Source organism: Camelus bactrianus, chromosome 4 (assembly GCF_048773025.1).
Source record: "Camelus bactrianus isolate YW-2024 breed Bactrian camel chromosome 4, ASM4877302v1, whole genome shotgun sequence".
Taxonomy (NCBI): domain Eukaryota; kingdom Metazoa; phylum Chordata; class Mammalia; order Artiodactyla; family Camelidae; genus Camelus; species Camelus bactrianus.
This window is the reverse complement of record NC_133542.1, coordinates 54,651,008-54,665,847: the sequence shown is the minus strand read 5'-3', so window position 1 is coordinate 54,665,847 and position 14,840 is coordinate 54,651,008. Positions and strand designations below refer to the sequence as shown.

The 14,840-nt window shown below is 48.9% G+C and overlaps 1 protein-coding gene across 10 annotated transcripts in view; it reads right to left on the bottom strand.

Moving 5' to 3' along the window:
* The window catches only part of ZNF462 (zinc finger protein 462), a 134,579-nt gene that overhangs the window by 64,200 nt on the left and 55,539 nt on the right, over positions 1-14,840 (bottom strand). For 4 of the 10 annotated variants that reach the window (XM_074361946.1, XM_074361944.1, XM_074361943.1 and 1 more), the window contains 5 exons: positions 14,544-14,793; positions 8,397-13,996; positions 7,429-7,593; positions 5,543-5,829; positions 2,162-2,280 (listed from right to left, as the gene is read on the bottom strand). In XM_074361946.1, the coding sequence (XP_074218047.1) occupies positions 2,162-2,280; positions 5,543-5,829; positions 7,429-7,593; positions 8,397-13,996; positions 14,544-14,763 (6,391 nt within the window). In that variant the 5' untranslated portion in view covers positions 14,764-14,793. Of the gene's footprint in view, positions 1-2,161; positions 2,281-5,542; positions 5,830-5,849; positions 7,271-7,428; positions 7,594-8,396; positions 13,997-14,543; positions 14,794-14,840 lie in introns of those variants that run through there. The other 6 variants (XR_012506488.1, XM_010970105.3, XR_012506489.1 and 3 more) reach the window with 5 other exon arrangements.

Genomic DNA, 14,840 nt, shown 5'->3' with positions numbered 1-14,840 from the left:
CAGGGCAGAATAGTTCAAGAAGTCAGAGGACCCAAACAAGAACATCAGTCAATTCCCCCTCTACCCCAAACAATTACCTAAGAGTTACAGGATAAAGCTGGATGTGAACAATGGTACATACTAAAATAGTAAACACGTATGTCATATTGTATACAATACTTCTGCCCTCCTTATTCCATTTCTCAATTTTTCAGTGCAAGCCTGGCTCTATGAACCTTGGTGGGTGATTGTAAGTTGCATAACCTGAGAGAGAATTCAAATCCAAATTATTTGGCTACTCCACACTACTTTTCACCCTTTAAAATAAAATAAAATAATCCATCTAGAACAGACAAGATGAGGCAAGAGTCTTCTGGAAAATGATCTGTCTTTCTCCAAGCCAAACCACTTGTGTGTCATGGAAACCAACATTCCAAGGTGTGCAGAGAACTGGCTAATGTTGCTCCCACTCTCTCTGGATGCTTCCTTCTTGCCAACCAGTGAGCCCAGACGGCTGGTCTGCTCGGTCAGCTCCCAGAACATACACTTCAGCCCAACGACCTGGAGTCAGCATGCAGCCTGTGGCACTTTTTTGAAGTCAAATCACTTACCCAAAACCCACTGGGGTAAAGTGCTTTTGACAAGGCTGAGACTGGTAGGAAAAGCTCACCAGGATGGTGTCCCAGCTGAATAATTTGCAACATACACAAGTCAGAATAAGAGTGGTCTGAGCCCTAAAGCCTCTTACTCATGGCTTTTAGTAACATTTCCTAGGAGATATTAAAATCCTATCAGATAGAGAAAAGTTAGTCTGCTGTCCCATCCCCTGCCCCCAGTGGGCTTATGGCATCCAAAGGCTTCAGTAATTTTACTCCATAAAGCCAGTTCAACAGGACCAGGACCCAACACTCAGGAAAGAGCACAGAGACAAGGTCGTATTTCCAAAGAAAATGAGGCAGTGACAAAAGCGAAGGACTCAAGTTCTGGCCAGTTTTTATAACCACACAAGGGAAGCTGATAAATGAGACAAGATTTCTAGTTGATTGAAAAAGTTAAAACTAGGATTCAACTAGAATTCTAAACACCTTGGCTGAGCCAACTCAGGGAGAAGACTGGATCTCTAGAAGAATCTCTGATAGTACAATTAGGTATTCTGAGGCTTTTAATTTCCCAGTCTCCCTTTGTGTTTTATGTAAGTCCCTCAAAGGTGGTCAACACCTCTGAGGGGGCTACAGGCTACTGTGAACTCAGGCTTCTGAGACGACTAAGGGTATCATGGGAGGAGGCCCCCAGGCCCCTGCCCCCTGCCTCTCCTACTCAGGCCTCTTTCCTCTCTTGGCTGAGTTCTGATTAGCTCCCTGTGGGCATCTTCCATCATATGCAGAGTAGAGAAGAACAGAAGAGAGAGGGAGGCAGCACCTTGTTAGGGACAAGGATGAAGGTTTTTGTTGTGGAGTCAAATGCTTTGTGAATGGGCTCTGTGGCCTAGAGCAGGACAGTTCTGAGTCTCTGTAGCTTCACTGGACACTGAGGGTGACAGCAACACCCACCCTTTAGAACTGTCTTAAGGATTAAATGAGACAATGACTATAACATGCCTATTCGTGCAGAGCCTGGTAAGCAAGGGATGCTCCTGATAGAAGCACAATGAGATGGAACGATAGAGTGATGGAGACCAGCCCGGCTCCTGGACACTCATGACCCAAAGTCTTTCCTCATCTAGGGTATGGAAATGTATCTAAGGGTATCGCATGAGAAATCTCACACACCCTGAGTTCTCTTTGTCCCTTTGAACATCCCCAAGATGGTAACTTTATTTTAGTTGGAAGTTATCTTTAGTAGATGTAACAATTCTTGCATCTTCATTAGAAAGTCTAGGTCATTTAGAAATTTCTCTAAAAAACAAAACCTGTGAAAGCATGAAATCTGTCAGTAGGTATGTGTTAGTTGCGCAAATCAACTATGACATGGGTGATGTGGGGCTGGGTATCATTTTGCCTTTGAGTGATGCTTTCATTTTTATTTTTCTTTATTAGATTAAAATAAAACTGAATACACAACCATCTCCAGAAAAACTTAATTCTCATGTGTATGGAGCAAGAGACTTAAAATATCACTCAATAAAAAAAAAACCATTAGATTTCAAACTCGGGAAACTTGTGCTCCACAAACAGCAACTCACCAGCATGAGCTTTGAGGATATGTGTCTTCAGCCGGCTGTTGTAGGAGGACTTGAAGGAGCAGAGTTTGCATCGGAATGGTTTATGGTGTCCGTGGTGGGTTTGCATATGGCGATCCAAACTTGATGTAGAAGGAAAAAAAGAAAGGAAATGACAAGATTAAAAACTGCATCCAACATTTTCTCACTGCCCATTTCTAGAAATTCCGTTTCTAAGCTGTTCAAAATCATTTTGTTACTTTCCAATGATGACACCTAGCGAAAAAAAAAAAAAAAAAAAAAAAAACACACCTAGTGAGAGTTCTTGTACCTACTCTAAAAGAAGGGAAAGCGAAAGGAAGAAAGAGATCAAGAGTTTTTTTTGCATCGATAGACCACATGGTAACAGGCCATGGGAGACTCTTGCCTTACTTTCTCTGAAGCACTGCAAATTGGAAGAGGGCATCCAAAAAGAAAAGGCGAAAGATGGGCAAATTCAAGTTTTCTACCAAGTCAGTGAGGAATGCCTATCAAATAGTCCTTCAACTTATTTTCTTTTAAATGGGAATTAGAGAAACTTTGTATTTAAAAAGGGTTGTCTGTCTTCTTAAATCTAAATTCCACCATGAACACTTGAGTGGGGCAGGGAGATTTCAAAGTGGTTGAAAGACTTGCGCTGAGCTATTTCCAAGGTCTTTGTAAAGAGGAAGGCCCAGTGTACGTGTGTTTAAAGAAAGTCACGTGCTCCAAAGGCCAGCCGTGCCTTCTGATAAACCCAACCATGCTGGCTATCTATCAGTCTTCCAGAAGCAACTTAAAGGAAATCATTCAATTATAATGAAGTCCCAGTATTTCAAAATAATTGCTACTCTAAAAAAAATACTAAACCTACCAAACAAGGTGTGGGCAGACATTCCAATCTGTATTAGTGCCCCCAGAGAACTAGATTCCATTCTGAATGACTCACATGGGGATGAATTGCTCACCCTTTAAACGGATAATGTTCTCCCAGCTCCAAAGCAGCATTTTCAGTGGCCTCAGAATACCTCCCGCTGGAGGTCCTTTAGCTATCTGAGACTTACCCAGCCCTAAACCAACACATCAGTTGGTTTTTGTTTCCTTTTTATCCAAAACAAATTCTCGCCTTCATTTTTTTTGTTTCTAGAAAGGGCACTACTATTCTGTCTGTCAACCAAACTGGAAACCTCCGTGCCATGTGGCTATTACTCATAAGCCGTGTGGCCTGGGGCAAGTTACATAACCCCTCTCCACGACAAGGCCTCCTTTTCCTCATCCATAAAATGGAGTTAATAATAGGACCATAGCTCATAGGGCTGTTTTTAAAATAAAATGAGATAACACTTGAAGGCACTTGGTGCAGTTCCTGGCACACAGTCAGGCTCAAGAAACTTGAGCGATTAGGATGTCTTCACTGGTTTCAGAGTCTTCCTCTTACCAGTAATGTCAATTACTGGTTCCGCATGCAAAGACTCCAAAGATGGCCTCCACTCCAGTACTCAGACTTTACCTTCCACTATTCCTTTATGTATCACTTAAAGATTCCTCCAACCAGACCACCAGCTGGGCCTCCCCCAAAGCCCCCACTGTTCCTCAAGGCCCCCACTGACTCCTTCCCTCCACACGGTGTGTTCTTTCCAAACTAGTCAAGTTCTATCTCCCTACTTGACTCAAACTTATTCCATAAACCCTCCCTGATTCTCCCAAAGTGGATGTGACCATTTCCTTTCTCTGAAACTTCACAGCATTTTCTTGACATATTTTTTAAAGACATGGGCCTTATTTTGCGGAGTCATCTGTGTACTGGCTTTATTTAGAACCCAACTAGACCCTAAGTGCCCTTCAATCACAGACCATGTCCTATGCATCTTTATTTTCCCCCAAAGCCTCTAGAACGGTGCCCAGCACAAGGCACATTCACTTCTTCACAACGATTTACTGAGGTTCTGTGTGTTAGAAAACCTGTTAGTTTCTGTTCAACAAATACAGAATTGCTGAGAACAACCCAAGTCTTGGGCCAGGGCATGAATCTGATGACAAAGATTAGCTATCAGGCTCTCTCTATATATCATATATAATCATAAAAGAGTTTGCAACCCATCTGACATCTGTAGACGCATCGCCTCTTCCTGCCTTTCAACAACCACTAACTAGCACTTTATCTTTTTTAAGAAGCAAACAGCCCATCATTTATTTTCAATTACGATAAAAATAAACAGCATGTCAGCCTCACAATCAGTCACCTTCATCCAATACTGTAGCACACGTTGCTGAGTATTTCTCTCTCTCTCATACAGTTGAAAGAGAAAGGCAAGAAAAGGTTGCTTCTTGTCAGAACCAGCCCTCTTCCCATCACCCTGAAAAGCCTCACACAAAAAATTCCAAATTTGCAATTTCAGAGCTGTGCTAGGTAACAGGAGGGTCCCTCTCCTCAACGCCCCTGTACTTCAAGCATCTCTCTGGTGTCGATAAACTTCTTTACCTGTTCCAGGTCTTTTTAAAAATCCCAAGCAATGATTCTTTGGTTACATGGGTTAAAAGTCCTAATTTTACCTCCTCAGTCCCTCAATTTCCCAAATGGAACTTAACTTCCTTAAATGATGATTAGGTTCTGGATGAATGTTTGACAGAGCCACCAGTAAACTCATCTATTCTCTGGTCTTTCCTGGTATAAGTCATAGCAATATCTCCAAAATCATCATTTAAAAAAATCCCTGTGGCGGAGAGGGTATAGCTCAAGTGGTAGAGCTTATGCTTGGCACACATGAGGTCCTGGGTTCAATCCCCAGTACTTTAAAATAAAATAAATAAATAAAATAAAAATAAAAATAAAAATAATAAAATAAATACATTAAAAAATAAAATAAATAAATATAAAAATAAATGAATAAAATTAAAAATAGTTTAAAATTTTTTAAATAAATTTTAAAATAAAATTAAATTAAAATTAAAATAAATAAAAACAAAAAATAAATAAACCTAATACCCCCCTTCAAAAAAAAGAAAATGAATAAAAGGATGCTTCCTTATTAAAATATAATAAAAATAAAATTTTAACTGCCTATGAGCTGTAATGGAAAAGAATCTGAAAAAAACATATATATATATATATATATATATATATATATATATATATATATATATATATATATATATATATATTGTTTTAAAGCCTCAGTTTGCCAAATCTGATGTTAAGCAGACAATCTCCTGTTCTCGGTCCCATTTGACAGATGGAGTGACTGAGGCTGGAGGTGGCCTATCCAGCTAGACAGCAGGCATGAACCATGAACAGGGCCTCCCGACTCCTCCAAGCTCTCTCACTCTGGCTTACCCGCCTTGCACCTCCACCCAGTTGCCACCCGCGGCCCCTCAACGAGCACTTACTTGTGCCTAAAAGCAGAAACAAAGGAGCAATACTGGCAGCTGTACTTGTCCTCGCGGGTAAACATGGCCAGGGCCAGATGGCTCCTCTCATGAGAACGCAGCCCCTGCATGGACATCAGGACTCTGTCACATTGACTACAATGGTATCCCCCCGGCCGGGTTTCATCCTCCACCATTCCATCAAGCAAGCAGTGTTCACCATCCACCCGGGCCACCAAGGCGCCACTGGCATCTTTGGCTGCTTCCAGTCCATCCAGGAACAAGTGGGAAGGGTCTTCAGCCTCCTGCTAAGAGAACCACACACACACACATGCCCCACCAACAAAATAAATATCCATCATCATTGCCCTCAGCTCTCCTCCTCTCCCTTCATTCTCCCAAACTCATCAGCATTTCTGGTTAAGGTTTCCTCCCCTGCCTCTCTGGCTCCCCCTAGAGGGAGGGCAAGCCCGACTGCCATCCTCCATGCAAGGCTGGTGATGTGAGGGCCCACATATCCGGGTACCATTTGTGACTGTCTGGGAAATGTGAGGGAGGGGCTCTCCTACCCTGAAGACAGTTCACTCACTGGCCTCCTGTCGTAAAAAGGAAATTCCAATTGTGATCCTACCTAGACTGACATAAAGCAGGTCAGGGTTAGGGCTCGGAGAAAGAAAGAAAGAGGAAGGAAGGAAGAGGAAAAAGCACAGCAGTATGGGCATTTAGGAGCCTTGGAACCTCCTCTGGAAATAAAAGAAACGGAAAGATTCTTTTGCCACCGCGCTCACCCCTACCCCACCGACGACGACTTCATCCCTTGGCCGAAGGTTGCTGTACAATCAATTCAAAAAATTAAGGAGCAGCCTGGTTTGTTGCTTCAAGGTGGCTCCTTGGATTACTGATTACACAGGAAGAGCTGCTCTGTCTCCCTCGAGCAATTCCGGGACGTGAGGCTGGGGCCCTCGGCGATGGCATGCAAGGAGCGGACCGCTGCAGCCCCAGTGCCACGGCTCTGCCAACAGCCGCGAGGCATCAGTCTTCAGTGGGAAGAGCAGAAGGTTTACCTCCATGACACGTTAGCAAAACAGGATGCCAGATCAAGAAGGGCGGATGACAGAAATATATCCACGTATCCAGAGAGAGAGAGAGAGAGAGAGAGAGAGCGCGCAGAGCCCTGAACTAACCTCTCTGCTCAAAGCTGATCAGTGCTTAGCAACATCCTGGAAGGCAGAGATGGCGGCTTGGTCATCGAAACAGTGGCTGATCTTAGGATTATGATGTTCAGAACAGGTGGCCTCATACAGGTCAGGGGAAGAAGGCAGGCGCTTGTCAGCAACATATGGGGAGATGGGGTGGAGGGGACAAATCAGGTCAACAGGCTCTTAGGGTCAACTGGGACTTGAAGGCTTTCAGTTTTAGATTTCCTGTTTCTTACACTGTGCGGAGGACCCAGGATAAGAAGTGAAAGACAGATCCTCCTGGGCTCCCTGCACATCCGCCAGGAGAGAAGAGCAAGAAGTCAGGCAGTGGGAGAAGAGGATGGGAACAGAACCCACTGAACTCCTCCCCAGAGCTCGGGCCACTCTGGAAGAGCAAACACCTAATGGCACTAAATGCAGCACAGAAAGGTAACCCAAAGCCTTCAGTCCCAAGAGGCCCGGATCTTCTGTTTCCAACAAACTATCCACGGAGAAGGGAACCAGATCGAACGCAACCGAGTCGACACACGGAAGATGAGGAGGCTCCAACCTGCAACGAAATCACAACAAGCCAGACCGATCCCAGCACAACTCAGGAACGCCCCGGCTCGGGCATGCCCTTTCCCGAGGGGCCTTGAGCAGCGGCGCGAGAGAGGCGCTCGAACGGCTCCCACAAGGGCTCGTCATCCAAACCTTCCCGGTTCTCACCTTGACGGTGGCGGACACGGCCGGGACACTGCCGTACTGGACGTGCTTGCGGAGGTGGTTGCAGATGGCCCGGAGCGTCGGGTGCACTTCCACACAGAATTTACACTTGTAGCCCACCACCTTCCTCTCCTTGATCTTTGGCACCTCTTCTAAGTGACCAAAAGGCTGGTAAAATACAGTGGTAGCCATCAGTACTCCGAGCCCTCCCTCAACGGCCGGCATTTATTCTTGTCGCTTACTAGCAGATTTTACGTTAAGGCGGATTAGCAGGTTAAAAACCAAGGGAGAGATATGCGAGCATTTTTTTTTTTAACATAACGAATTCGTCAGAGCCGTGGTGCGCTGCCAACTACGCGGAGTCTCTGAAACCCACGTAGGTTCCAACTTGTGAGGAGAGACGATCTCTGTGCGGAAGCCTCATCGTCACTGCCACCAAGTTACTGGGTTTTCAAACCAACGTTTCAACTAACGCAGGTCAAACGTTGCATAGCTATGCCATGAGCGAACTTCTTGACCAAAAAAAAAAAAAAAAAAAAAAAGTAAAAAAAAAAAAAAATCTACTCCTGGAGAGGTTAGGTTCGTGGAGCGGACACTGCAAACCAACACATGGCTGAGAAGTCCTAGTGATACCAAGAGACGGCCCACAACTGCCTCAGAAAAGAGAGCGAGCGTCGTCATGGAACTAAGCCTCGGAGAAGGCTACTTGGCAGAAAGAAATACAGAAAAACCACCCGACCCTCCCCTGGGGAGCCTCGGGAGGGGCGGGAGGGAAGGGGACTGGGCCGTGGAGAAGGGTGAGCAGAGACTGGGGGGCAACCAAGCTCGAAATGTTTAATCGACTTATTGAGCTCTCTGGCAAGCTAAGTCACTAGGAAGCCCGGAGCGGTCTGGCTGGCAGCGAAGTAGTGCATGTGGGCACCAGTGATGAGAGGCCTCCTGGGGGAAGGGAAATCAAAACATATCCTTACCCTCTCTTGTTTGAAATCTGCAAAAGCACCATCTGCATATTTCTGCTTGCTCAAAAGCTGTTTCCGCCTCTCCTGACGTTTGGCACGCTTCTGGAATTCCTCATTGTGAACGTTCAAGTGCGAGGTCAGCTCCGCCGTGCTTTGCAGTTTGCTGTCACAGTGCTTGCACTGGTAGGTGGAGCTCTGTGGGCGGGGGCCGCCGCCCAGGATGACGAAGTCCCTCTTGAGGTCCCGACTGTGGTGGTCCGTGTAATGCATGCACAGCAGCTCGGCTGTGCTGAAGGACAGCTTGAAGCACTTGATGCAGCGGAACGGGAGCCACTCGACGTCCTGACCTTCGCTTCCCTCCACCTCGGCTTTCTCGAAGCTGCCTCGCTCCTCCTCTTCCATCAGCACCGGCTTCTCGTGCTCATCCGCGTAGACGGCGGTGAAGTAGCCCCCCAACTTGCTGGCGTGCTGCTTCTTGGGGAACACCCCTGGGTGGCGCTTCATGTAATGGGACACGATGCCCTTCTTGCTGCAGGACTGGAAGGAGCACAGAGAGCACTTCTTCTTCTCCACGGCCCGCCGGAGCTCCTCGCTGAGCTGCGGGGAGTCGTCCTTGGGCGGCGACGGGATGATCACCTTGTTGGGCTTGTCGCTGATGGTCCTGGAGGCCGCCAGGCAGTGGGTGTAGTAGGCGTCGATGTCGTGGCGCTTCTGGTAGTGGGCGGCCAGCCCTTTGCGGATGGGGTTGGTGTAGGCACACAGGGCACACTTGAAGAGGTTGTTCTTGCCCTCCGGCTGGGCGCGCACGTTGTTGTGCTTGATGCGGTAGTGCCGGGCGATGCCCTTCCTCGTGGAGCAGAAGTACTTGCAGAGCTGACAGCGGAACACAGTGTGGGAGACCAGGTGCGAGGTAGTGAAGTGAGACGTGGACTCCTCTCCCACCTCTTCCTCGGTCACGGAGACCTGGGAGGGGCTGACTTCAGTGGTTATCTCGGGCTCCAGGGACACCGGCAGCTTCGGGGGCGACTGGGAAAAGACATCAAATTCAGGCTGGTTGTGATACTTCTCATAGTGGATCTTGAGTTTCTCCAGAGTGCCGTGCGTGTAGGGGCACAGTTTGCAGCGGTAGGCGCCGTACCCTTGCTTGAAGATCCTGCTTGTCTCCTCCACGTCGTTCTGGGCTATGTCGGCAGGCTGCTCCACGTCGTGCACGAAGTCCTCGGCGGTCACCTTGATGGCCGGGTGCCGCTTCTGGTAGTGGGTCAGGACGCCGTGGATGCGCGTGTTGATGTAGGGGCAGTGCCTGCACTTGTAGACGGCGCCCGGGTTGATGTCGATGTCCTGGGCAAAGTCGGCAGCCTTCACTTTCATGCCCGGGTGCTTCTTCCCGTAATGGGTCAGAAGGCCGTGCAGGTTGTTATACTCAGACTGGCACACCGTGCACTGGTACGGGGTGGAGGATATGGCGGGGTTGGCCGATGCGAGCTGGATGCTCTTCTCCGGGGAAAGTCTTGCGTCCTCTGGGCATTCGGCTTCCTGCTCCGGGAGCGGAGCCGGCATACTGTTTTCACAATTCACCGGGCCCACCAGCTCTTCAGATGCGGAGAGGGGATTCTCGACAGCATCTTTCTCCTTGATGATATCCAGCAGCACCGACTCGTCCCCATTCATGGCCCAGGGGTGGAAGGCTTGGTAGTGATTGGTGATGTCCCAGATGGAGACGGCTTCAAAAACACAGTCTCTGCACCTGTACGTTTTGGCTTCAGCGGTCATCGTGAGAGAGGGGGGGGACGGGTCCGGCCCAGCCCAGAGCTTGGTAGCCATGTACGTGTAGTCAACGTAATGCTCGGGGTGCCTCCTTTGGTAATGGAGGAGCAAACCACTGGGCTCCGTGTGGGAATAGATGCACCACTCGCAGTGGTAGCCGGCGTCTATCAAGCCGTCGAGGAACGCCCACCGCATGATGGACGTGACCGTGGCCTTCAGGGCAGGGTGGTCTTTCTTGATGTGCTTCCTCAGTGCATAGAAGTAGGGGGAGGTGTACGAGCACTGCCTACATTTGAGTGCTCGGAGTTTCGTTTTGTCCCGCTCCACGTTCGAGGGAGGCATCAGCACGCAACTGGCAGGCTTCTTCTGGTTCCGGTCACAGAGGCTTCGGATGGTGGCTGTGTGCTGCCGGATCACGTCCGCGTTGGCCTTGAAGTCTCGGTGCTTCTTCTGATAGTGAATGAGGACACCTTTGACCGTCCGGTTCCCATAATCACAGTGCTGGCAAAAGAACATCTCGTTCTCCACGGGAGGGCCGTCTCTCTCGGAGCCGCTGCGGTTGAGCTGTTGCATGGGGGCAGGTGGCCGGGGGGAGCCTTGGGGCCCCTCGGCCCCTCTCATCATTGCAGCTGTGGGAGGAGCCTGTCTGATATATTTGGCAGTAACCTTTATTTCTGGGTGTCTTTTCTGGTAGTGGACCAGGACTCCCACAACGGACCGATTGCTGTAGGAGCAGTGTTTGCAGTAGTAAAGCTCAGTACTGAGGTCTGGTGGCGGGGGTGGTGGGGGGGGTGGGGAACCCATGGTGGACATTTTGGGAGACATTGGAGCACCCACCTCAAATGATAACTGAGAAAGGGCAGAGCCCCTGTCCACAGACACCATTCGCATGGTTTTCTGGATCCTAAAGTACGAAGCCTTTTCTTCGGGGTGTTTCTTCTGATAGTGAACCAACACGGAGTGCATGTTGGGGCTCGCGAAGGAGCAGACGTCACAGTCGTAAACGACAACGGTGTTGACCGAGGGGTCCTTCTGATTTTCACATTCTGGAGGAAAAGTCTTCGAAGGAGTGTTTTTACTGAACGGGGCTGGCAGACCGCCACCACGGGCCACCGGAGTGGACGTGGCCATGCTCTTGGGAGCCGAGTTCAGAATCTCCCTCAGCGTCTGGGATTCCGTGTTCAGCCCCTCCTGCTGCTCCACCACGTAGCTCGAAAAGATCATAGCGTTGTTAATCTTCACGGTGGGATGCATTCTTTGGTAATGCGGCATCAGGCTTCGGACGTTCGGGCTCGTGTAGGAACAAAAACGACACCGGTAGATCAGGTCCGAGTGGTCAAAGTTGAGGACATTCATGGCTTCTGGGTGGTGCTCACCGTAATGCTGCTGCAGGTCTTCAAAGTTGGTGTAATCGATGTAGCATTCCAGGCATCGGTACACCGCGCTGTGATCATTGGGGTCCAAGATGTACCGAAAGCTGAACTTAATGTACGGGTGCATGCGCTGGTAGTGGGTGCTGACGCTCCGGGCAGATTTGTTGTTAAAGTCACAGTGTTTGCAATAATAAAGCCTTCCCGAGTCGCTAAAGTCCGTGTTTTCATTATTATGCTCAGTTCCGTAGATAGGAGTCGGAGTGCTAAGCAGAGCCGTACTGGAAACCTGGTGATCTTTCACGTTCGTGGACGAGCCGTAATAATCCTCTTCATCTTCGGAAAGGGTGAGCTCTATCTCGGCCCCATTGGTGGCGTTGTAATCATGGGTGACAGTTCTGAAGCTGGGCTCCTTCTGGGGCTCAGGGGCATCTCTCGCCCAGATCTGTTGGGCAGAGAAGGGGGTGGGCCCCTCCATGATGGTCTCTGTTGGCTCTTCCTCCCTGTCCAGCTCCACCTCGATCTCCACCTCATGGTCTTCCTCTTCCTCCTCATCATCCTCCACGTTGATCACCGCATCTTCCTGCTGTTTGGTTTGGTTAATTTTGCTCTGCAGGTTGCTTGCGATCTCATCAATCCTGGTCCTCTTCTTCACGGGTGATAAGTCAAGAGGGAAGTCATTCGCGAGTTTCCTGGCGGCCTTAGCAACAAAATTGTTCTTGGAAGACAACCCAAGAATTGAGGTCTGGCTTTTCTTCACAGTGTTGCTGGAAGAGGGGTGGCTGTCGGTCTCACTCTCCAATGGCAGGCTTGAGGGTTGCCCCTCGAATTTTGGCAAGTTGTCACAGAAGGAGTGTTTGTGCTGCTGATGGACTCTCAGCCCTTTCAGAGTCGTGGTGGAGTAACTACACATGGTGCACTTGTACGGGTGCAGGGGCGGGGCTGGCACAGGTGGTGGTGGGGGCGGTGGCGGCTGGGGCTGGGGTGGCACCTGATGTTGCGTCTGTAGCTGTGGTGGCTGCGGCTGTGACGGAGGTGGTGGAGGAGGCGGGGGTGGTGGGGGTGGCGGCTGCTGCTGCTGCAAGGGGTCCAGCATGATCCCCGACTTTCTACCGTTGATGCTGGAGCTCTCGTAAGACAGTACACCTTCATTCAGTGAGGAAGAAATGCTTTCACTCTGGGAATTCACAGCATCCCAATCTGATGTGGTACCCGTGTGACACTGTTTGTGAGCCCCGAGTTTTAATGAGCTCTTGCAAGTAAACGGACATTCGTCACATTTGTAGACAGCGGTCTTTCCAGATAAGTGGATGTTTTCTATGTGGCGGGAGATGCTACGCCGATGCATGGTGAGGAAAGGACAAAAGGGGCACTGGAACCTATTCATGAACCTTCTAAACGGAATCCCCTTGGTCTCCAGTAACTTGTTGCCGTCGGAGCCCATCAGCTGCTCCGCAGACATGCCTGCTGTCTGGTGATCCATGGCATTCAAACCGTTCTCACTGTCTATCTCATTTAACTCTTCATCAGAACTCGAGTCATTCAGCATGCTGTTCGTTTCCAGGTCGGCAGGAGAACTGCTCATGTCAGTCATTCCGTAACGGGATCGCTCCGCCAAGTTAACGAGGCCGGAATTGTGAGGTGACTTCGGCTTCATCTGAGGGTAAGACATGGGTGAAAACTTGGAAGCAGAAGAAGAGTTGGGTCTCATGATGGAGTTGCCGACGGAGCTCCTGTAGTTGGAGACATTAGTGCTGGGCATCTCCCGGCTGGCGGTGTTCATGGACAAATAGGTGGAATTGGAAGGGGGGCTGGGGGCGTTCTTGTTCTGCACATCAGGCAGGTTAGTCCCTTCTTGCTGCTGCCTGAGACTGGAAAGGATCTTGACCATGCTGCGGTGCTTCTTCATCATGTGGTCACACCAGCGTTCTCGGCGGGGGGTCTGATAGCTGCACCACTCACAGCAAAAGTTGCCTCGAGACTTGGTCAAAGGCTTGACCATGGATTCTAAGATGCTGCGCTCCACCACCTCCGCGGGCAGTTCCTTGCAGGGGTCCTGCAGAGACACGGGAGGGACCACTGGGTCTGGCACCGGAGCAGGGGCTGGGGGAGGAGCAGTGGTCTCCTTCAAATTGTTTTTGTGATACATCTTCTGATGCTTAATTATTCTTGCCCTCCGTGGTGACTTGTACGTGCAAAACTGGCAGGAGAAGACCTTTCCAAATCCCTCATGCATCATGATATTATAGTTTAAGGACCCTGGAACAGGGGGGCCCACCGAACTCCCTTCAGCTTGAGCTCCGTGGACCTTCCTAGTGTGTTCAATGAGGAGGTTTTTTGACCTGAAGTAGCGTACGCAGAACTTGCACTGAAAAAACTTGTTTGTTGGTTTGGGATTAGGGGCAATATGCTGACCGTAATATCCTGGACTATGGCCATAGTAACTTCCGGTCCCCAGCGCAGTTGCATTTTGACCTAAAGAGAGAGCATAAGGTAAGTGGGAAGAGAAATGCAAAGCAAAAGAGAATCAAGAAACTCAATCATGCAAATCAGTTTTTCTTTTCAATTCTTCTTCATTAATAAACATCACGTTCAAAAGACTGAAAGACTGAACATCTCACGATGAGACCCTGAAGAATGTTAATGAAGCCTTGATGAACATACGCATGTTGCTTCTCATGGACGAAGATGCAGCGCTGGCCTTCAGATACGATACTCACCTCATCTCTATCCATGTGCCACAGAGCTAGGAAAATGTAAGTTTCACAAACTGCAGTATTCCTTCTAGAACTTTCCAAGATACTACACTGTTCTCCAAATTGAAGGGAAACTAAGAGACATAAGGAAGCTGAAAGGACAATAAACCTAGGCTACTCAAGAAGAGAAACATGGTGCCTCCACCACAGAAATGGCTCACAAAGAGCAGGAAGCTCTGTAGAAGCCATGTACGTCGAGAATCACAGCTCAAGAGAGATGAGGCCAGCAAAATACGTCAGCTATGCCAAGGCCGAGACACATTTACCTGATAAATCCTCTGCAATTGCAAATTCATCCTTTATGGATGAAAACTCCATCTCCGTCTGGTTACTGGCGTTCATGGACCCAGATCTTGGCTCATTCGCATTGTCTTCGGCAACGTCCGTCGGCTGCAGAAATGCCGTGTGGACATCCTGGATGTGAGCCTTGAGATCTTCATAAGACGGTGCTCTGAAGTCACAGCCATCGCACTGAAGCACCTCCATGATCTGGGTCTACTCTCTCACATTAGGAACCTGAGGCAGAAGTCAGAACAAAACACCTTAAGGACTGTGCTAACTGC